General features: G+C 34.2%; 3 protein-coding genes across 4 annotated transcripts; 1 reads left to right on the forward strand and 2 right to left on the reverse strand.

Moving 5' to 3' along the window:
* The first annotated feature begins 804 nt into the window (after nucleotides 1–804).
* On the forward strand, nucleotides 805–10,195 carry LOC18612624 (linoleate 9S-lipoxygenase A-like). 2 transcript variants are annotated; one of them, XM_088802847.1, is made up of 10 exons: nucleotides 805–1,130; nucleotides 4,252–4,655; nucleotides 5,082–5,380; nucleotides 5,503–5,746; nucleotides 5,833–6,312; nucleotides 6,419–6,504; nucleotides 6,605–6,658; nucleotides 6,857–7,131; nucleotides 8,514–8,777; nucleotides 9,050–10,195. In XM_088802847.1, the coding sequence occupies exons 2-10, from the start codon at nucleotides 4,487–4,489 to the stop codon at nucleotides 10,137–10,139; spliced, it is 2,961 nt and encodes a 986-aa protein (XP_088658973.1). In that variant the 5' UTR covers nucleotides 805–1,130; nucleotides 4,252–4,486; the 3' UTR covers nucleotides 10,140–10,195. The 2 variants fall into 2 exon arrangements, with proteins under 2 accessions (XP_088658973.1, XP_017974109.2); XM_018118620.2 differs by having other exon boundaries at nucleotides 806–1,130; nucleotides 5,088–5,380.
* Nucleotides 10,196–10,396: 201 nt separating this feature from the next.
* On the reverse strand, nucleotides 10,397–13,891 carry LOC18612625 (Polynucleotidyl transferase, ribonuclease H-like superfamily protein). The gene is made up of 8 exons (XM_007049522.3): nucleotides 13,463–13,891; nucleotides 12,978–13,108; nucleotides 12,597–12,791; nucleotides 12,402–12,514; nucleotides 12,140–12,256; nucleotides 11,944–12,058; nucleotides 11,627–11,842; nucleotides 10,397–11,530 (listed from the first exon to the last, which is right to left on the reverse strand). Exons 1-8 carry the CDS (start codon nucleotides 13,789–13,791, stop codon nucleotides 10,875–10,877), a joined length of 1,872 nt encoding a protein of 623 aa, XP_007049584.3. The 5' UTR covers nucleotides 13,792–13,891; the 3' UTR covers nucleotides 10,397–10,874.
* A 441-nt stretch (nucleotides 13,892–14,332) lies between these two features.
* On the reverse strand, nucleotides 14,333–21,437 carry SCPL21 (serine carboxypeptidase-like 21). Its single transcript, XM_007049525.3, has 15 exons — nucleotides 21,237–21,437; nucleotides 20,834–21,107; nucleotides 20,481–20,626; nucleotides 19,869–19,945; nucleotides 19,636–19,758; nucleotides 19,434–19,536; nucleotides 19,327–19,364; nucleotides 19,145–19,246; nucleotides 18,386–18,466; nucleotides 18,038–18,280; nucleotides 17,140–17,205; nucleotides 16,946–17,067; nucleotides 14,928–15,041; nucleotides 14,750–14,795; nucleotides 14,333–14,614 (listed from the first exon to the last, which is right to left on the reverse strand). Exons 2-15 carry the CDS (start codon nucleotides 20,986–20,988, stop codon nucleotides 14,531–14,533), a joined length of 1,500 nt encoding a protein of 499 aa, XP_007049587.3. The 5' UTR covers nucleotides 20,989–21,107; nucleotides 21,237–21,437; the 3' UTR covers nucleotides 14,333–14,530.
* Nucleotides 21,438–21,571: the final 134 nt, after the last annotated feature.

A 21,571-nucleotide genomic window follows, 5' to 3' on the forward strand; every position in this document is an offset into this window, starting at 1 on the left:
GTATGCAAGACAAATACAAATTGTCGGTCTAATCAAGTTCAATGAAAACATGTTCTACAGTTATTTCCATGAACGACACGAGTAGGGCATCAATGTTTCCACGCCTTGGAAGCCTTGGGCTACCTCTCAATTGAGCTAAATATTGAATGAAGCACATCACTTAACAGTTAAACCTATCGATCAAGTGGAGAATTTGTATATATGAAGTGATAGGCATTTTCCATTAGATGTTAACTTATTAATTATTTGAATGAAGTGTTGCTAATGATTTGTAGAGTGTTAAAACTTCAAAGGTAGTTGGAAGTGCATTAAATGTGAAAATAACCGTTCTTCTTTAAGGCTCCAACGATCATATTGTATCAACACATATGTGAATGTCACTACAAAAAAAATAGGCTTTACCGACGAAATCAATTCTGTTAGTAATAATTCGTCAGTAATTACCAACGAATTACCGACGAGAGAAGAATATGAGAAAAAAGGATGGATTACTAATGAAAAATACCGATGGAACTCAACCTGTGATAATCTATCAATAATATAATGGCGCGCATGAATAACAAAATAACCAACGAAATTATTCCGTCAATAATATTTTCTTGACAAAATTTATCAACCATTTTACCTACAAACTAAGTGATGGTAATTTGATAAGACATTGATAACATTATTGACGAATTTATCAATGAATATTCCGTTGATATTTTTTTAATTTTTTGACGAAATATTTCGTCAGTGATTCCATCATAATTAATAATTGAAATTCGTAGGCGGGAGTTTTCCCCCCATCTATCCTTATTTTAGCTACCAATGGAATCTTTTGTCAGAGATTCCGTCGATAAGTAAAATAAAAATCCTCATGCAGGATTTTTCCCCTGATTTCTACCTTTGCTTATTTCTCCCTTTTTCTCTTCTCCCCTTTCTACTCTCCTTTCACTCTCCGCTTGCCTTACCATTCACCCCACCTGAGCGTGCCCTCTACCGCAGACCAACACCCTACTCTAACCACCACCCAACCATTCGACTTTCGAGTCCCATTCCTCACGCTTCTTTCATTTGTCTAATCACCTCTTTCCATTTGAGTCTCTTGATTTTGCTTCGACTGGCGGTGTGATTGTGTTGCCCATAAGGTAATGTTTTCTTACTTTTAATTTACTAGATATTTGGGTTTAGATTTTGTTATTATATTTGGGAATAATCTCGTTGGTAGATTTTATTGATTTTTAGTGTTTAGGTTTGCTTGTATTTTAAGATTGTTGCTAGTATTTTGATTGTCAAAAGTATTGATTCTGTTATGAAATAAATATTAAAAAAACAACTACAAAAGAAATATAAGAGAAAGTATTTAGAGAGAGAAAGTATTTAGAGAGTTACTTAAGTTTGTCTTTACAAATGAAGTGAGAGACCTATTTATAAACCAACAACCCCTTGAATCATAATCTTAATCTAATTTTATCTAAGAGTTCAAATCACATTACATTTCTTGTATCTAGCGTATTAGGTTGTTTGACTTGCTCTGTATTTATTGAGTCATAATATAATGGACATTCACATATTTGTTCATAACAGATTCATGGCTATTATTTATATTTTGGGAATAATGTATTGATTCATGGTTGGATTGATTGATTGCTGGTATTTTGTATTGATTCTAATTGTATATGTAATTCATTGTTGCTAGTATTTTAATAGGGAATAATATGTTGGTTCATGGATGCTAGTATTTTGGCTGTTAAATATGTTGATTCATGAGATAAATAAACATCCATGGATTTTTAGGAATGAAATCTTTTAAATTTTTAGTGATTAAGAAAATTAGTAAGGTTTTATTAAATATAAATTTAGTAATAAAGAAAATTACTAATAAGCAGTTAAGAAAATTAGTAAATACCTTCAAATTTATAATTATTTAATTCAGGTTTTATTATATTTATGGAAGAATTCAACTAATCAAATGAACAAATGTTTTAGTAATTAAGGAATTAGGTAAATTATTTATTAAGAAATAAATTAAATAAGTAATATTAGACAATATTTTATTTAATTAAATTAATTAAGGGTTTAGGGAATTAATTACATAATTTAATTAATTATGAATAATCATGTATTGAGAATTAAGCAATTAATTAAATTAGTTAATTTTGTAAAATTTAGGTTGTATTTAAAATAATCAAGGATTTATTAAATTAATTAAATGTTTAGTAATTAAGAAATTAACTAAATTAGAAATATTATTTTATCTTTAAAATGTTTAAATAAATTAAGATGTTAATTAACGAGTTAATTAAATAATTTATTTAATTAATTAATGTAATGTGTTATAAATAATTAAGTAATTACTTAAATTTGTAATATCATAAGTAAATAATTAAACTAATGAAATGAGGGAAAATTTGAAGGCCGGGAGGGACCTTTCTATATTGCCGTCCACCATAAAAGATATTGTGCTAAAAGACGTTATGTCCATGAATTAACGGAGGTTTGATTATGGGGATTAGATTTACATGGGTAGCTTGGGTACTCTTTTTTCCTATCTCATGGTTTTTATCCCAATAGGTTTTTTCAGGGGGTGGTTTTTAATGAGGCTTAACGTTCATGTTACTAGGAATATTGTGGGTTGGTTTCTTGTGTAACTGGATCTGTGTAGATACTCACGATGTAACTAAGTTTGATAACGTAAATAAAATTCATCTTCTTTCCAAAAAAAATATTAATTGATTAATTATTTTAAATTCATTAAATTAACTTATTTATTTATTTATTAAAAATAAAAATTTAATAATTTCACATATTTTAATATTATTTTTGTCATATTATTATTTATTATTTTAAAGAATAAATTGAAAAGTTAAAAATTTATATTAAAAAGAATATAAGTTTATTCAATTTTATATTTTCACATATAAAGATGATTTTGTAAATTTAAATTATATTTCTAGTAAAGTGCTTTGAAACCAAACAAATACAATTTAATCTTCTCAATAATCACATTGTCTGGAATCTATCACTTTTTCATGTTATATCAAAGACTGTAAAGTTATTTCACAGCAAAATACTAAACGTCACCTAAATATTAAATTGTACACCATAATTTTCATGAATATTTAAACTTGGGACATTTTAAAAAGTAGTCCTTAAAGATAATATATTTTTAAAAATAACTCTCTTTATAGTTTTAACTATTTTTAGCTAAGTTGGATAAAATTACCCTTAACAAAATTACACGCTATAATGTTACACGTCATGTACAAAAATCTGTAATAAGCCATTGTTAGCGTGTTACACGTCATATACAAAATTCTGTGACACGCCATGTACAAAAATCTATGATAAGCCATGGTTAGCGTGTGACACGTCATGTACAAAAATCTGTGACAAGTCATGGTTAGCATGTGACATGTCATGTACAAAAACATGTGACACGCCATATACAAAAACCTATGACAAGTCATGGTTAGCGTGTGACACTCTATGTACAAAAATCTGTGACAAGCCATGGTTAGCATGTTACACGTCATGTACAAAAACTTGTGACAAGCCATGGTTAGTGTGTGACACGTCATATATAAAACCCTGTGACAAGCCATGTACAAAAACCTGTGAAACTTCAAATCCTTTCAACTTTTTTTTTTTGTTTTTTTTTTTTGACAATTTGGCATAGATTAAAGTGTTTCTAACATGTTTTCATAAATCAAAATACAAATGTTTTTTTTATCTAAAGCACCCACTTTGACTAAAAAAAAAAAATTCTTTGAAAACCTAGATTTATAAATTTCAACATTTTGAGTTTATTGATATTTAAGTTCTGAATTGATTCAATTAAAAGTTATTTCATACATTTGTGATTATTTCTACCATTTTAGTTTTATCCAAAATACCTAAAAATCGAATTTTTCAAACAGCCACGTATCCAAGCATGTCAAAACTATTATTTTGTGTCTTGACAGCATAAGAAAGAGAAATCTGAAAACGTGAGAGAGAGAAATCAGAAGCATAACAGATGAATGCTGAATAGAAAAATCGATAAAATTTGAGAGATTGAGATGGTGAGAGAGAAATCCGAAACACAAATAGGGATAAATTGTGATGAATGGTTTAATTTATTTGAAATAGTTTAAAAGATATTTTCGTCAAGTTATGATTAAATATGATTAAAAACAGTTAAATTTATTTTGATAGTTATTTTTAAAATATTTTTATCAAAAAATATCATTTCTCATAATTTTTTTTTTAAACTTTTTGGTGGGAAAGAAATCGATTCGCGAGGACACTAAGTGACATCATCAGCCAACAGGGACGAAAGCAAGCTGAATACACGAGGTGGGAATTTTAGGTCAAGAGTGCCGAACAAGAAAACTCAAGGAGCAGGCAAAGTATTGGATTCAAAGGTCACAGCCAAAAGCATATATGCTTCTCCAAGTGCAAGCAATGCCTCCGCTCCTTCTCCTTCATCATTTTTGCGAACAGAAGGAGGCATTATCTAAATATGGCAGAAACTACTTGCTGTGGACTGAGAACATGTTGCCATCGCCCTCACCCTGAAAACGACATTATCGAGGGAACTTTTGAGATTGATCACTCCCCTCGGATTTGTCTCCTTCCCACTCTACGATCCGTTGCTATTCAGATTTACAGCGCCGATGTATTCGATCCATGTAAGCTCAGTTTATGTTTTTTGTCAATTAACTTTTCAAGATTTCTTTGTTCTCCTCGTTAAATTTTGAAAAATAATCTTTTCATCTGTAAAATTTATAAGTATTATTGTTATAATCACTCAATTGTTAATCATGTAATATGAAAAAAAAAAATTATTATAATGTTATGAGGTAATTAAAGTAAATAATAACTTGAAATACGAGATGAAACATGTTATTTTTTAACAATTTGAGTAATCAAAATAATAATATATATAATTTTTTTTTATAATGAAGAAAAGAAGGATTCGAATTTTGCTCATTAACCAATAAGATAAATGTTTGAGTACATAATAATAATTTAATAATAAAAATGTGATTATTTAAAAATTGAGATAATTTACATTTCATACAGTAAAATTATTAATCCTGTGCTGCATTGCGAAGTAATAGACACTAGGAGCGGGTTAGAAAGTAAGAAGGCATATCTACAGAAGTGGAAAATCAACGTGAATCCGAGTACAATCAAATACAAACTAAACTTTGAGGTGGTGCGTGGGTTCGGCTCTCCAGGGGCTTTTGTTGTAGAAAACAGATGCAGGCATGAATTCTTCCTAAAATCCGCCACTTTCAAGTACAAAAGTCCTGCTCCTGACAGGGAGGAGAAGGCCTTCTTTTTCCACTGTGCTTCCTGGGTGTACCCACTTGACAAGACCGAAGTTAAACGGATTTTCTTCGCAAACCGAGTATGTTGACCTATAATTATTCCATTTTGGTATTTTGCTATTAACTTTCTTAGAAAACCAATAAGTAGGTAATGTTGATATTAACTTGAGCAAACACTAATATTGTTGCCCTCTTCACACAGTTGTATCTTCCAGAGAAAACACCCCCCGGTTTAGTTGCACTGAGAAAAAAAGAACTTAAGCAACTGAGAGGACGAGGGTTGAAAGATGAGAGGCAACCATGGGATAGAATATACGACTATGAATGCTACAATGATCTTGGAGATCCTGACAATAGCCCAGAGTATTCTAGGCCTATTTTGGGGGGTTCTAAGGAGTATCCATATCCACGCAGGTTAAGAACAGGCCGCCCTCCTTCCCAGCATGGTATATATAGATAAAATCCCGTTTTAAGACACAATTTTATTTATTTTTCTTGGAATTTCTTCACATTTGGCATTTGTTGCATGTAGACCATTTAACCGAGTCTCGGCCGGTGGGATGCCTTCGAACTTTTGTTCCACCTGATGAGCGTTTGAGCCCGAAGAAACAAGAACAACTCAGAAACAACTTCGTCAAAGCTCTTGTGCGATTTCTTACCCCCAAGTCAGACCAACCACCCCAGTCGTATCAAGAATGTCCCAAAATCATTCAGAAAATCCTACATTTCTTTGTTCCCAAGTCAGCATTTTCAACAGCTGATTTTAGTATGATTCAGTCTATTGTTGATTTCGTTCTAAGGAAGCCAAAATCACCATCCCATCAAGATACCCAAAGTGTAGACCCAATCGATGACATAGTCGCCATTTTCTCAGACAAACAACTAAAAGAAATGGATGAGCGAGTCAAGCAGAAGCTGAAAAAGTTGGTACCAGCTGAAATCTTTAACCAAGTTGTTGATGCTACAACCAAAAGAGACGTCCTCAGCTCACAACCTCCTTCAATTATGGCAGGTAATTAGGTATAGCAATTAAATTTGATATTGTAACTAGCATCTCCAGGTTGGAGGTGGACATTCTATTTAGGACTAATATTAGTCCTGCTGCTTCTTCTTGACAGAGGACCAGTACGATTGGCTTTTTGACAGTGAGTTTGGACGCCAAATGCTTGCAGGAACAAATCCAGTACGAATCCAGTCCTTAGAGGTCTCTCTTCCCCAAAAACCAGGTTCCATCTATAAATATACATTGCTAATATTTTAGCCGTGGAATAGATTGTCATCTGCAACTTTAAAAAACCTTGCAGAAATTCTCACCTCGAGAAGGTTGGCTTCCGGAGAACCTGGACCTTATAGAAAAGGTAAAATAGAGAACAAGTTTTTTCAAGAAAGTATACGATCAATGAAGTCCTTTTTGATTGACAAGGAAACAAAGTCATATCATCAAGATAGAAATATATACTACTTGATGCGGATTGTAGAGATAAGATTGCCATTTTTCCTTATAATCTAGCTAGTTTTCCTTTTTAATTAAATTCCTAAATACTAGTACACGGCAGGCAAAGAGTGAAGCTGAGGCATATTTCGTCTTGGATCACGACTACCTCCGGCCGTTTCTAAGCGTGATAAATGCACAGGGTGTTTGTGCTTATGCAACTCGAACAATACTAAAGACCTCAGGGCGGGGTGATATATTAGAACCAATAGCAATACAGCTTCGCTTGCCTGATAGCGAAATGGACATGGTCCTTGATCCAGGCGCGCTTGAATGGGACCTTGCAAAAGCTCACGTTGCAGCCAATGACGCAGCTCACCACCAATTAGTTAGCCATTGGTGAGTAATTATAATTAGTTTATTGCATTTCCCTATGTTTAAATTTCTTTGCTAATCAAGGGAGCTCCTAGCTAGTTGACTGTAAATTTTATTTTGGATCAATTAAATTATTAGTATTTCTTGAGCATAAAAGTTATGAATTTTTAAAATCACTGCAATGTTATTAAATCCTCTGTGGTTCAGTATAGATTGAAGGCTCAGCAGTTGTCCACACTAACTTCAATGCAAAATAAGGCCTTTAGTTATATATTGTCGGCTCATCTACCGGCCAGTGACACTCATTGACACTAGAGCTGTGTTTGGCTCACAAGAAAAAATAGATAGGGAATAGAATAGTTATTTTGTAAAAATAAAATTAAAGATGAATAATTATTTTATAATTTAGTTCATAGAAATGGAATAGGATGTGAATTGATATTATAAATTATTCTAATGTTTAGTTGGCAGGATTAGTTTTAGAAATAATTAAAAAATAAGTGATAAATAACAAAAATACTATTTATTATAATATTTAATTTTTAAATTAAAATAATTATAATTAAAACATTAATTGTATTATATTATTATTTATTTTTAAAATATTAAAATATAAAAAAAATTTAATTAAAATTTTAATTTAATTTTTAAGCTTAAAATATTAACTTTTTATAATTTATTATTAAAACATAAACGTTTTTATTTTAAATTCATTTTATTTTTTCCTTTTTTATTTTCAAATTTTAAATTCATCTTAATTTAGTGAGAGAAGGAGAGAGGTAATTGACTAGAGAGAAAGAAATTATAAAAAATGAATAAATTGTATTTTATATAGTATGGTAATTTTTCAAATTAATAGAAGACATTTTTTATCCATTAATGTTTTTACTCTATTCCTTGCCTCTTAGAATAGCCAATACCAAGGGAAGCCTTGGTATTGGCTATTCCCTCATCTCCCTGAATGATCATTCCAAGGAATGAGATTTTAACCAAATAAAGTGTTAAAAAAAATTAAGAATAGGAGGGAAATCGTTGTTTCATATTCCCAACAAAACTGCTGTAGAAGAAAAGAGACTTTTAGTGAGGATGGTGAGCCTCACTAGAGCACACTTTTCTTGTAGTGTGATGTACTTTTTTCATACTGAAAAATTTTCTCCATAACTTGAATTTTCAATGTACATTTTACTTAAGAGTACTGTGACTCAGTATTACAGTAACTTATACTTAATTGCCAATCATCTCTTCAACAACTTATGATGTGTAGTTGTAGAATGGTGCTTAATTACTTAAAATCTAAATGGGTTCCAATTAGGTGGAGTACTGATTAAAATATTACTGCGGCTATATACATGTATGTATACTGCAGCCTAATGTTACATTTATTTGTTGTACCTTTTTCGATCAAGGTTGCATACTCATGCAATAATTGAACCATTCATTATTGCCACTAGAAGACAGTTGAGCGTGATGCATCCAATTCATTGGCTATTGGATCCTCATTTCAAAGACACCTTGCATATAAATGCATTGGCTCGAGGCATCTTCCTGAATGCAGGGGGAATTCTGGAGAGAACACTCTTTACAGGTGCATTTTCCATGCGGTTGTCCTCTCACTTCTATAAACAATGGAGATTTGATGAGCAAGCCCTTCCAAACGATCTTGAGAAAAGGTAATTCATGAATAAAAAATTCTATTGCTTCATTTGGTAAGTATAAAAGGATCCATATGCATGGTGATCGAATTACTATCAATTAACCATGGGTGGCAAATGCTATAGATTTAAGTTGCAAGCAATGATTTGATCAAATATAGAATTTACCAGAACAAATGATTTTTTTTTTTTTTGGCCACGGGCGTTTACAAGTTGCATTGATCAATGTGGAATGTCATAGAACTCATTATTTAACTTGATTTAATGATGACAATATTGTAATATTTCAGAGGTATGGCAAAAAATGCAGAAGAAAGTGTAAGAGATGGGAATTTCTCAGAAATAAAGGAGAAGCCAGCAGAAAAGGAACCAGAGAATATAGGTGAGGAGGATCTGGCAAAGAAAACCGAGAATGTGGTAGGGAGATATGAGGGTCTGGCAGAAATAGACGAGAATATGGTAGAGAGAGACGAGGGTATGGCAGAAACACACGAGAATGTGGCAGAATTTGACGAGGGTGTGGCAGAAACAGACGAGAATGTGGTAGAGAGAGACGAGGGTGTGGCAGAAACAGACGAGAATGTGGTAGAATTGGACAAGAATCCAGCAACTCCGGATGAAAAGGTGACATTTCCCGCTGGGGTGAAGCTCCTTTTAGAAGACTATCCCTATGCTAAGGATGGAGTTGAGATATGGGATGCCATTGAGACATGGGTGAGAGCATATTGCCAAATTTTCTATACAAGCGATCATTCTGTCGAGAATGATGAGGAAATCAGAGATTGGTGGAAGGAAATTACAAGCGTGGGCCATGGTGATCAAAAGGAAGGGTGGTATGATCTTCAAACTCTTAAAAACCTGGTAAGGGCTCTAACAACTCTGATATGGATTACGTCAGGTATGCATGCTGCAGTGAACTTTGGCCAATATGCATATGCCGGGTGGCCTCCCAATCGCCCCATGCTATTGAGGAAGTTCATTCCAAAAGAAGGTACAAAAGAATATGAGGACATGCAGAAGGATCCTGAGAAGTTTTTTGTCAAGATGTTGCCTGAAAAGTTTGAAATGGAATTTGTTATAGCGGTAATGGACCTTCTCTCACGCCATACATCTGATGAGGTATACTTGGGGCAAAGGCCACCGGACAACATGCTGAAAGAGGAGAAGGAGGTTAACAAAAAGTTTAAAGAGTTCAGAGAAAGGCTTCAAGAAATAGAGGGAAACATACTGGAAAGGAATAAAAAATATAACCTGCACAACAGGTGGGGTTATGCCAAGATTCCCTACAAGCTTCTGTATCCTGATACATCCAAAACCAGGGGTCCCTCCGAGGAGGAGGATATTTGTGGACGGGGAATCCCTAACAGCATATCTATATAGTGAATTGTGAATTGACCAGTTTCAATAAGCATAAACTCAATTGACATTCATCATAATCATATTTATTTCTAATCTTTTATTAAACATATTTCTTTATTTTTGGTTTTCGTTGAAATGGCCGAAATTGTCTGGTTGATTGGACTTGGGGGAAAAAAAAATATAATAGTAGTAGTTATTTGTTGGAGTTCTTCTCTGTGCAACAGGAAACTCTTGCTTTTCTTTTAAAAGATTAACAACTTTGAGAAATTAAGGATAAATAATGCTAAAATGGAGAACTGCGAAAACTTTATTAAATGGGTGTTCAGTCCAAAGCTCAAAAAACTGGGTCCCTCCTCCAAAACCGTACCTTTGGTAAAAATACCCCTTCCTTTACTCTTTTCCATCCTCCATAAGAAACAAAGCCTAAATGTCAAAACATGATAAATAATAAAATATTCAAGTCTAGGTGTATAAATGTTAGCATAGTATTAGCAGCAGTACATGGAAAACAATTGCAAATGAAATCAAATATTGTTCAACATGGCTTAAATATGGTCCACCATAATTTTCAAATATACTGCTGCAACTCAGGCAACTAACCTATAAGCAAAATTTCTGACTTCTTAAAATGTTCGAGCCTATCAGGCATGCAATCAATGATCTGGACTTCAGAGGTTGGTATCAGATTAGTCTCAAATTAGTATCAACTCCAAGTCTACTACTCAGTTGAAGCAAATACCTGAGAAGTGGAAACTTTTATACCTCACAGGTCGCCAAGTTAATCATCAAATCATTGCACCAGTAAACCTCTGATGGATTTGTTTCAGAACCACTTTGAGAAAAGCAATCAGGAGTTGCAGAGGCTTTGTCTAAGGCACTTGCTAAATCTGCCTCCCAATAACCCAAACCACATGCCCTCTTGTAAGTCTCATAACCTGCTGCCCTTAGGCCTTCTGAAACCAATTCCCTTAATGATCCACTGATTCCTTCGCTACTCATTATATCCAGAAAAGCTTGAGATAAATTAGGTTGCAAGAAAACCACAATGGCACAGCTCTTATCAACCAAACAGACATCAAATTCTTCAGAGAAAACATCATGCGACCCTTGAAGCAGGCTCTTAAGCATTCCAGCAGATAAGCTATCCCTAAACCCCCACAAGAAAACTAAATGCTTACAGCCTACTTTTCTCGGGCTCTTTGTCCAAATTCTGATACGCCCATCAACTGATTCTTGAGAACTTACAGAACATGATTTGAAGGAATGTGCATACCCACCAAGGCGAGAAGTTATATTGTCATCACTAGACTGGATAGCACCAGGAGTGATTCTCAGTACAGAGCAAAGTTTTGCAAACAAATGACATATTCTCAAAACAGTTTGCCCATGAATCTTGCCTTCATTTAACAAAGCTGGAAAACCACAATATAATGTGCAGAAATTGATTAAACAATGAAAAAAGAAATTGATGAAAATCAGGTGCATGATATAACTAGAGAGACACTAACCTCCGTGAGAAATTTCCATGTCAATGGGTGCAAAGAACCGATTCTTGAGGTAAGATATGGCTGCAGGTATGTTGGTCACATTTTCTAAAGGACCAATTTCCTTCATCAGATGGTTAACATCAAATACATGGGGGAAAACTAATCGCAAAGAGCAAAGGAACTCATCCATGTTAAGAGGAAGTGGACCTATGAATTTGGAATGAATAACTGAGAAATCTGCAGAAGCAAGTTACTGTTTAGGTCTACCATTAACGGAAAACGTAAGCCAGCTATAATATAGTCTAAAATTACTAGAAAATTTCTCTATAAAGATACACCATTAAGGGAATTGTGGGAGACAACAGGTTTCTGTGAAGCAGATATCAAATCGATCACCTCTCGAAAGCCTCTTATTTTCTTGTTTTGTTCCTCTTCAACATTCTGAAGCTCCCTCTGTTAATCAAGACCCCATTGACAGAGATTAGAAAGAGCCAAATCACTCATCACGATCCAGGATTGAGATTTATTTGCTACCTCAAAAAGACTCTTGTCTTCTTTTGAACTAGTCAAAACAACACGAACTGCCTGGGTTCCTCCACCCTTTGTTGGGATTTTCAAAGCAACAAGGTCATCAGAGAACTCTCCTAACATCTGTAACCAATAAACAAATTTCAAGATATTATCACTTAAAAAAAAAAACCCAAGAAATTGCCCATTTCCTATAACAGCATCAAATGAGGTATACTTTTCCATCACTCCCAGTTTAAGTATCTTAATCTTTATCAGGTGAGTCTACCTCTAACACAAGCTGAACTTGACGTTCACTGCAAACATCTATTGTCATGCATGGTCTAGATCCATACTGTTCACCCCCTAAGACAAGTTTTCTCAGCGATTTTACAAGAGCCTCTGCCAAAAAGAAGTAAACACACTCAAAAATAGGAAATGAAAGATGCTAAGTTAACCAAATATCTGATACTGCATCTTTCACCATCAGTCTTTCTGCTTGAGGAGTCTGCACATGCTTTTTTCCAGTGCTTAACGCGTGATTTAACCCTTTCTACGAATATCGTATCAGCAACGCTGGGTGGGGTAGAAGTAGGTTTCACAACATGATGTATAGCAATTGGATTGCCCATTCGAACTTTTGCTACCAACTCTTGCGCTCTGGATAAGTATGATATACCTGGCAAAAAGGGAAAAGCTCTTATAGCTTAGTTAACAATTCCATGGTGAATATAGATCCCAATTATGATTCCTTCAAAATGATGTCATAACTCACGCAATACTAAAGTTCTTCACTGAGTGTGTCACTTGGCATCATGCTTACAATATCAGAACAATAAGGGAAGAAAGAGAATAGGATTTTTACCATCATATATGCAGGCGTTAAAATCGAAACCTTGTTGAGCCATAGCCGTCAAATATGAAGTTTGACATGAAAAGCTGTAAGAGGGCATCCCAATGTTTAATTCATCCCTAGGGAACAAGTGGAAGTTATAACTGCAATGACAACAAAAAATACATTAGGACCTAAGAAAAAAAAAAGAAAACTAGAAATTAACTTTTAAAAGTAAAAGTTAATTAACATTTTGGACCTAAAATTTCATACATGTAATCCTGAAATTTCCCATAAATAAATTAACTTCTAATTTTCCAAATATATTAATGATTCTTTTTTCCTTTTCACCTTCTAAATTTGCTTTAATTTTACAAAATAATAATGAAATAATTTTAAATAGCTGAAATCTTTCAAATTTTAACAAAAATTTACTTACTGCAACTTAAAACTAAAATCTTTTTGAAAAGAAATGTATTATTATTATTATTATTTTTATAAAAAAGTCGCCAACTCACGGGTGGGCAGTGACTTTGGAGCCAGAGATGGTGAAGGGGCAGACAGCGAACTGGAGGAGCTGGAAGCGGTCGGCGGCTCGTCGGGCCTTGAGGTAGGCGGTTTCCGGGCAGTCAAAGGAGGAGACGCGGTGCCAAGCGGCCGAGAAAGAGCCGGTGTTCTGGAAGGAAACGGCGACGAAGTCGGAAGAGGAGAGGTGGGAGTGGAAGTCGTGGAGGGAGTCGTTGAAGTTGGATTTTGTAACCTGCTTTACGCTCCACTGGAGCTGATGCTGATGACAATTCCGGGATATTTTGGTGCAAAAGAGACGCCTTGGTATCAAAGCCACCATTTCTTTTGCTTTGATTCCGCTGGGTTTTGGAGTGGTTTAAGTTTTGGTGTGGTGAAGAGGATTTCTGTTGGGTCGGGAACCCGCAACTTGGCCCGTACACTTTAACTTACGCGAGTAGCCCCAATTATATGTACTAATTATTAGTTTTCTCGCTATTATTTTGTATGCTCCTTAGCCAAACGAATTTAATTTTGATCATCATTTTTTAAAAATATTTATATAAAATTAAAATTTAAAAAAAAATATATTTTAAAAAATTTGAATTTCAAAATTTATAATTTTATTAAAAATAATAGTCAAAATTAAATTTATTTGACCAAAGAAATTAATAAAAAGAGAAACAAAATAGAAGGGAAAGTTTATTTTAGTATTGACGTGTTATTAAGACATGCACATTAGCGAAATCCCAAAAATAAGTAATAAGCTATCATATTGGTTGTTTTGTCTTTAATTTAATTGTCATACATAAATTTAAAGAAACATCCTGTCTGGTTTAATTAGTTTACTAATTTCCTTAAAATATATCATGGGAGAAAAGACAAGAAAAGAAGGCTATGATTATCATCACCAATTAAAGATCCAATAATATAAATATTACGAACTCCTACAACACAGAGTGCTTTGATATCTCCCCTTAAATTAATTCAGTTCTGTACTCATGTGTATAAGCCATTTGTATTCCTCCTTTTCATGTCAAGAAGAAGAGATACAAACAAAGGTGAAGCTCATAAAATGCCTTTCATATAGCTTTCCCTGCCAGGAATCTGCTATAAAAATCCAATGCCTCTCGAGGTTTATATTCTGGGACAGTATGCCCAGCTCCCTGTACCCACCCAAACAAATAGGTTCAATCAGAATCAATAAATAAATTAATCAACACTGGCAACCTGAGATATTTGTTCCAATTATATCCTGCTACACTCATTATATTAGCAAATAAATATCTGCAATGTGATACCTTTATGGTTAAAAAGGTCAGGTTGTTCTCATAACCTTGTAAATACCTGCAAACACAACATGAAGGCCATTACTATGGGATAGAAAGTCGTTTCATCTCATTTGGAAACCTAGTAGTAATATATTCAGAATGAGATTCTCCTTGATAATAAAATACTTAAGAAAGGGACTGAAAGTACCCAGCAACTTGTCCATGGGAAGTCCATGGCCTCCATTCATCCACTATCTTATATCCAACTGATCTAGTCCAGGCTTGACTCCCAGTGAATGGAACACACATATCATGATCCCCGCTGCCAGAAAAGTTAAATACATACCGCTTATCAGAGAACATAAATCAAGAAGATTTAATGGCTAACATAAAGCATACCATGCATTTTTCATGGTATTAACTTGTTTTCCTTAATTCCAAGCAAGTAGCTGCAATGAGAGTTTAAACATCATAAATTTGATCCCCCAACGCAGATTCAGATAAATTTACAATGCACAGGTCTTCCAGAGGAGGGGCCAAATTCCTGTGATTCCATCTACGGTATGTATAGAAACTAAACAATTTATGACACTAAGGTGGGGATTTCAAGCTTGAAACCCCATTTCATGACTTATGGTTAAGACTCTACACAGACAGTTTTAAATTATTTTGCGACAACATCATACAGCATTCAGAGCCATCAACCTCTTAAACATTTTCTCTCACAGTGTATTCCTCCAAATATGCCAACCAACTTCCAAAAGCCACAAATATTTTATCAAAGACAGTGCTTGATTTGCACTCAAATTTATATCAAATTATCATCTAGTATTACAAATTTATTGATGGAGGATGCAATTATCCTAGTCGAGAGATCACATTAGATAGGAATTTATTTTTTATTTTATGGGTTTAATTGTAACTTTTTTATATATTTAAGATATTTCAGCATATTTATGTTATTTTTACATTTTTTACAAGGAACAAGGTTTTAGGGTTATCTTTGGTATTTTGCATTTTCTTAAAGTTTGGGGTTTAGGTACAAATACCTATGTTATTTTAGTTTTGATGAGATTTTGACTATTGAACATTGAAATTTTGAGATATTGGTTCTTGAGATTTTCTCCCTTTATTGATTCTTTTGGCTTTCTCCTCTGTTTGTCTGCTTTCCCGCCAATTTCCTCTGTTCCTCCCTATTTCCTTCTGTCTATTTCTGATTTTCCCTCTAAATTTGAGTTTTCTATCTCTTTCCCTTACTTGTTCTACATCATTTATTCTTTTTCAACTAATTCCTTTTTTTTAATATCAAAATTTAGCAATAATTCAAAGTCCACTACAAGGTAAGTTCTACAAAAATGGAAAAAGTAAAATAATCTAACTAGCAGTTGAAACAGTGAAATATAGCATGTAATACTTCTAAGTTGCTAGACAAATGAGGAAATTAACACTATAGATTTTCTGAAGAGGCATAGTAAAATCGAAAGCACTGCCATAGCTTGTTCTGAACAGTAAGTTCAAAGTCATAACAACAAACTAGGCTAAATATAAATAAGCCCCTGAACTTTTTCACTTTTTCCTAAATAAGCTACTATTTTTTTATTGTATCTAAATAAGTTTCTATTCTATGATTTGTACCCACATAGGCTCTTATGTTGACAATCAAATGCGACTTGCATCACATGACCACTGGCCAACTAGCATTTTCTGCACACATGGACGCTAATGGGGCTTTTTTTATGTGACAAAATTAGTTGAGTGGACAAATTTCCCACCCAAGATGTGGTTATTCCAATCCAATTTCACCATGTCAAAAAAGCATGCCATCTACCACAATTGTGAAGGATTACAATTGGCCACCAGATTAATAGTTGTTAAACTCACAGGTGTCATAGAGCTTATATAAGTAAAAACCATAGAATAGGAGCTTATGTGGGTACAATAAAAGGATAAGAACTTTTTTGAAAATTTTGACATTATTCAGGGGTATATTTAGTATTTTAGCCAGCAAATTACAATCTTGACATCCTAAGACTGAATCATTCTTTGAGGTAACCAAAAAATAAGACTTGTGAATCATGCCATGCCTTGCACCAATATTCCCCCAAAGAGTCCTTGGATATATTTTTTCAGGTCCATAATGAAAAAAGAAAGAATGAGGGGGAAAACAGAATGACAAGAATTTCTGAAAGGAACTGAAATATTACACAACATTAATTGGAGATTTACCTGAATATGAGTGCCCGATATCCCCTAGAAGTTAGATTCTTGTGATACTTGATCATGCTACCAGCATCATGATCATATAAGATATTGTCGGTACATAACTGCCATGTACCGATCACAGTCTCCTATTGCATCACAGGATCAGAAAATTACTGCTTTTGAAAACTTGGAGAGATAATGACTTTGAGAGCGCTTACCTCTTCAGCATGAATTGCTTTCCTAACTGCTGCGTCATTCAGCCATTTTGTTGCTATTTCATCATCCTACACAATTCATATAATATTTTGAGTATGTAACTTAACAATCCTTTCAATAAGATGGTTCGAGACAAATCACAGATAAATAAGACCGCCATATCAGTTATACAAGTCAGATGCACACAAGGAATCTCTCAGCAAAGAAATTGACAAAAGAGCACATGAAGTCCATCAAATAATATTAACCAAAAAATCTCCTTAAGAGCAAAGACTTGCTTCCAATTGTTCACTTTTCCGTATGTTTCTTTTAGATCCAATGACAAGAATGGACTGCATAAGGGGATCCTGATAGCAAAGTAAAAGTTTAATTATCAAACAATCAATCATGACCTGGTCTATTGACTCCATCTTTAGTTGTGAGGAAAGAGTTCCAATCTTAAGAGGTGCAATGGTGCGTATAATACGAATATTGAACATATATAAGACTCCTTTTGGTTGTTACTTTTGCTAGTTTGCTATTTTCCATTTTCATTTTACTTCCACAAAAGCTTGTTTTTACATCAATACACATATTTTGCTTTCCCTTCCAAATGCAAAAGCAACTACCGGAAGGAGACTAAGCTTTTTGTCCCAAGCTTACACAGTTTGCACTTCATTTGAAATTATGAGAGTTGTGAGTCAGGACCCATTTTAATCTACCAACATCAAGGGCCATGTCAGTACTGTGCTATTTTGCTGGGATGCGTACTGAATAGCATCAAATTTGCAGTTGACAGGAACAAAAAAGAAGCCTATGAATGTATTTATTAAAAAAATGTGATACAAGATACATAAAAAGCAATTTTCACATTAGAAATCTTTTGACAGCTTATAATAGTTCAGAAGAAGTTAAACTTACCATGCATGGAACACTTTGGCTATCGAGGAGTTGTGGCCATGTTGGAACAATTCCATCTCTTACAGGAGCTCTAAGAGGCCAGGCACGACCAAACATCCTCTTCCTTACAGCAAGTGGCCTGTCAGTCTCACCTAACTTCCGGAAGCTGGAAGGTAGTCTAATCTTAATATCTGCAGTCTCAGGTGTTTCTGGCTCATGATAACAAGGTTCAAGAATGTCATACATGTTTAAACCTCTAATGTCCTGCAATTAATCAAAGTTTCGAAGCAAATCAAAGAAAACGCAATTTCAAATTATCTGAACTTTCCCTTAAATCATTGTAAACAAGCAATTAAGCAGTCAAATTACCTCATCAACTTTTTGTAGTTTGCTTTCACAAGTGTCACTGAGTGGGTTATAGAAATTACCCCTGCACTCATTCTTAACCTCCTGCAATATGTAGCTTGAACTATCAGAACTAGGTTTTTGAAAATGAGAAACTATGGCCTGTTTTCTCTCTAGCACATGCAACAAGTTTGAATCTAACAGCTTCTAATAACAAACACGGAAACTTTCCAAGAAAAATCCAAAAATCAAAAGAAAAACGTACGTATAAATCCAAGATTTTTGGTTGATGTGAATTGTTTGTTTTTTGATCATATAAGGTACCAAAACTTAGGTTTCTAGGTGCACTACAGTTGCTTAGTCCCAACTCATCACATTAAAACCTGCCACTTATGTTAGTATGACAGACATTTCTAACAAAAAGTATTAGCAACAACTGCCAAATGCTTAAATTTGAACTTGTTCAAAGAGGTAAACCATATGGCATACTGGGTTTTGAAACGCAAAAGATAATGTCCTTCACCAACCACAAACAAATAAGAAAACCCACAATTTGAAAACACAGATTCGGGTCAAAAGTAGAACAGAAAGTCCAACTATTTTACCGCAGCAAAAATTTTTTTTTTTTTTTGAAAAGCACTGCAGCAAATTTTTAGACCAAGTAATTACACCTACTACTGACATCCTGCATAAGGAGTCATTTAATGGAAAATCTAGTGTTATTAAGGCAAAAGGAACTGCCATAAAAATATGAAATATCATTTTTGGGGCTGCTCCACGCACCTCATATAAGTCATCTGAAATCAGGCCCATCCCATGTGCAAAAGGAACAAGAGCATTGCCATCAAATTCATCATCTGCAACTCCATTTCCCACCAAATATCCCTGTTTATGATGACTTCAGATTGTGGCTAGCAGGCATGAGTTTAAACTTTAACCAAAATAGTTTCCAGATATAGTCATACCTTGAAATTGATAACAGGCTTTGCACCAGCATCAATTCCTGAAAGATTCATATCTGCACTTTAGATTTATCCTTAAAACGAATAAAATCTAAACTAGGAGGATATACCTTTCACTACTTCATAAGAAAGAGTAGGCACATATACTCCAGCATATGACTCTCCAGCAATAAAAAACGGGTTTGAGAGGAACTCGGAATATAGCTGAAACCACTGTTGCACAGCAGATACTTTAGATTTAAGTATCACAGCAAATAAAGCCCTCAAGCAATAATGAGCTAAATTTGTTATAACATTTCTATTCCTTCTCACCTTGAGCAGAAATGCATGCGTGTCAGTGGCAGTCTGTAGGTCACCAGTCACATAATCACTTTGATTCTTTGAATAAGAAAGCCCAACCCCAACAGGAGAATCTAAATATATAATGTTGGAGACCTGAAATAAAAAATGTGAACTAAGAAATTGTACCGCAATGGGGGCAAGGAGTATAAACAAATCAAACATCTCCTTTTTCCCCTATAAAAAAAAAACTGGAAAATTACAACCTTGGACCAACTATAAAGATTGAGATGCAGTTGGGGCAAACTTCCATTTGTCTTCGCTGCTTCAAAATTGAAAGGACCTGGAATGAACAATAACATGCAAGTGCTATAAATTGATAAAATTTCTCATAACTCTCCATCTACAAAGAATAAGGTGTCGTACTCGAGGTTAAAAGGGCACCACAGGCAATCATTTCAGCAAAAACGATGAAATGCAATCTGTTGAAATTCAAATTTTCTTTTTTATTTTTTATCTGAAGCATGAATTTATCTTATTCTAATTCACTACAGTGCAAAAGAGGATCCATGAAACCTCACTAAATTATGCAACTGGCCACAAAATAGACCCACATTAATTTTCATCAAGGACAAAACAGAACAACTGATTTAAAATAGGGGATTCCTGATCCATCTAAGTGAATATCAGTCCATAAATTGCAGAACTTCATTTCACCTTCCATTGCGCATTAATCTTACAGTTCAATTAAATATTTCCAAAGTCTAAAACCCAAATGAACTGATTACTTGGGAAAAACTAAGGTGAAACAGAAATATCTCAATATCAGATTAAAAATATGAAACATCTTTTATGGATTGGTGGTCCATAGTATATACCATGCTCATAAACAAAACCGTCAAAGCTGGAGCATCCAGGTCCACCATTGAGCCAAAGAACCACTGGATCCTCTGATGGCTTCCTTTCAGATTCCACAAAATAGTAAAACAGATTCTTGCCATGACTTTGATCAATATTCACATACCTTCAAGCAATAAAGAAAAATCCACATAACAAAATAAACCAACCAAACTTAGGACATAGCAATAATTTACCCAATTCATGGATAATCCTTCAAAAAAAAAAAATTCCCCATGAGTTTGACCAGCAATAGTTATAATTCCCAGGTTATGGGAAATTCGAAGAAAAGCAATGAATTAAGAAAAGATGAACATATCGAATGAGGGAATACCCGGAATAGTGCTTCGAAAGAAAAGTGTCAGCGAAGCCAGGAAGCTGAGTGACCAGAGCGCTCTCAGGAGCTGACTGCGTAACTACTGCCACAAAGCTAAAGAAGAGGCAAAAAGATATGACTTCGTAAAAGCCAAGAGTAGTAGCCTTAGCCATAGCTATAGTTTTAAGTAGAACTTCCACTATGGATTGATTGATAAACTTTTGGGGAATTTAAAGAGGCTGTTTCTCTGACGTGTGCCAACACACTGTTCGATGGAGTGAGGATAATGATTCTAGCACAAATTGATGGGCTTTGTCAGTATGCAAGTTGTTCTAGCTTTTTATGCTTTCAAGGCAAGACAAGCAAAAGACAAAAAATTGGCCTTGAGTGAAGTTTGTGATCCATTGAAACAGAAACTCACGAGTTTGAGGCTTTGAGGTCGATTGTAGACGGACAAACGTGCAGAATAAAATCTCAAGTTGTCGGTTGAGGATTCATTTAACTGTTATTGCAAGATGATGCGGAAGCACGATTGCTTGCCTTTACTTTACGTCTGCGTTTTCTTTGTACAATCCAAGTTAGCATAGTAACTTAAGAAGAAATTTGTCGAAAAATACACATTGGGTTCGGTGACCTTCACATGCTTTAAGGCTTTGTCATTCGCCCTATTGGTTTTCAATCTATTTCTAGTTTATACAAGTCCTCGTACGAAAAGTTAAAACACCGTTTTGGTTAGGGGATCACCATTCTATTACC

Source organism: Theobroma cacao, chromosome 1 (assembly GCF_053813885.1).
Source record: "Theobroma cacao isolate CCN51 chromosome 1, ASM5381388v1, whole genome shotgun sequence".
NCBI classification, from domain to species: Eukaryota; Viridiplantae; Streptophyta; class Magnoliopsida; order Malvales; family Malvaceae; genus Theobroma; species Theobroma cacao.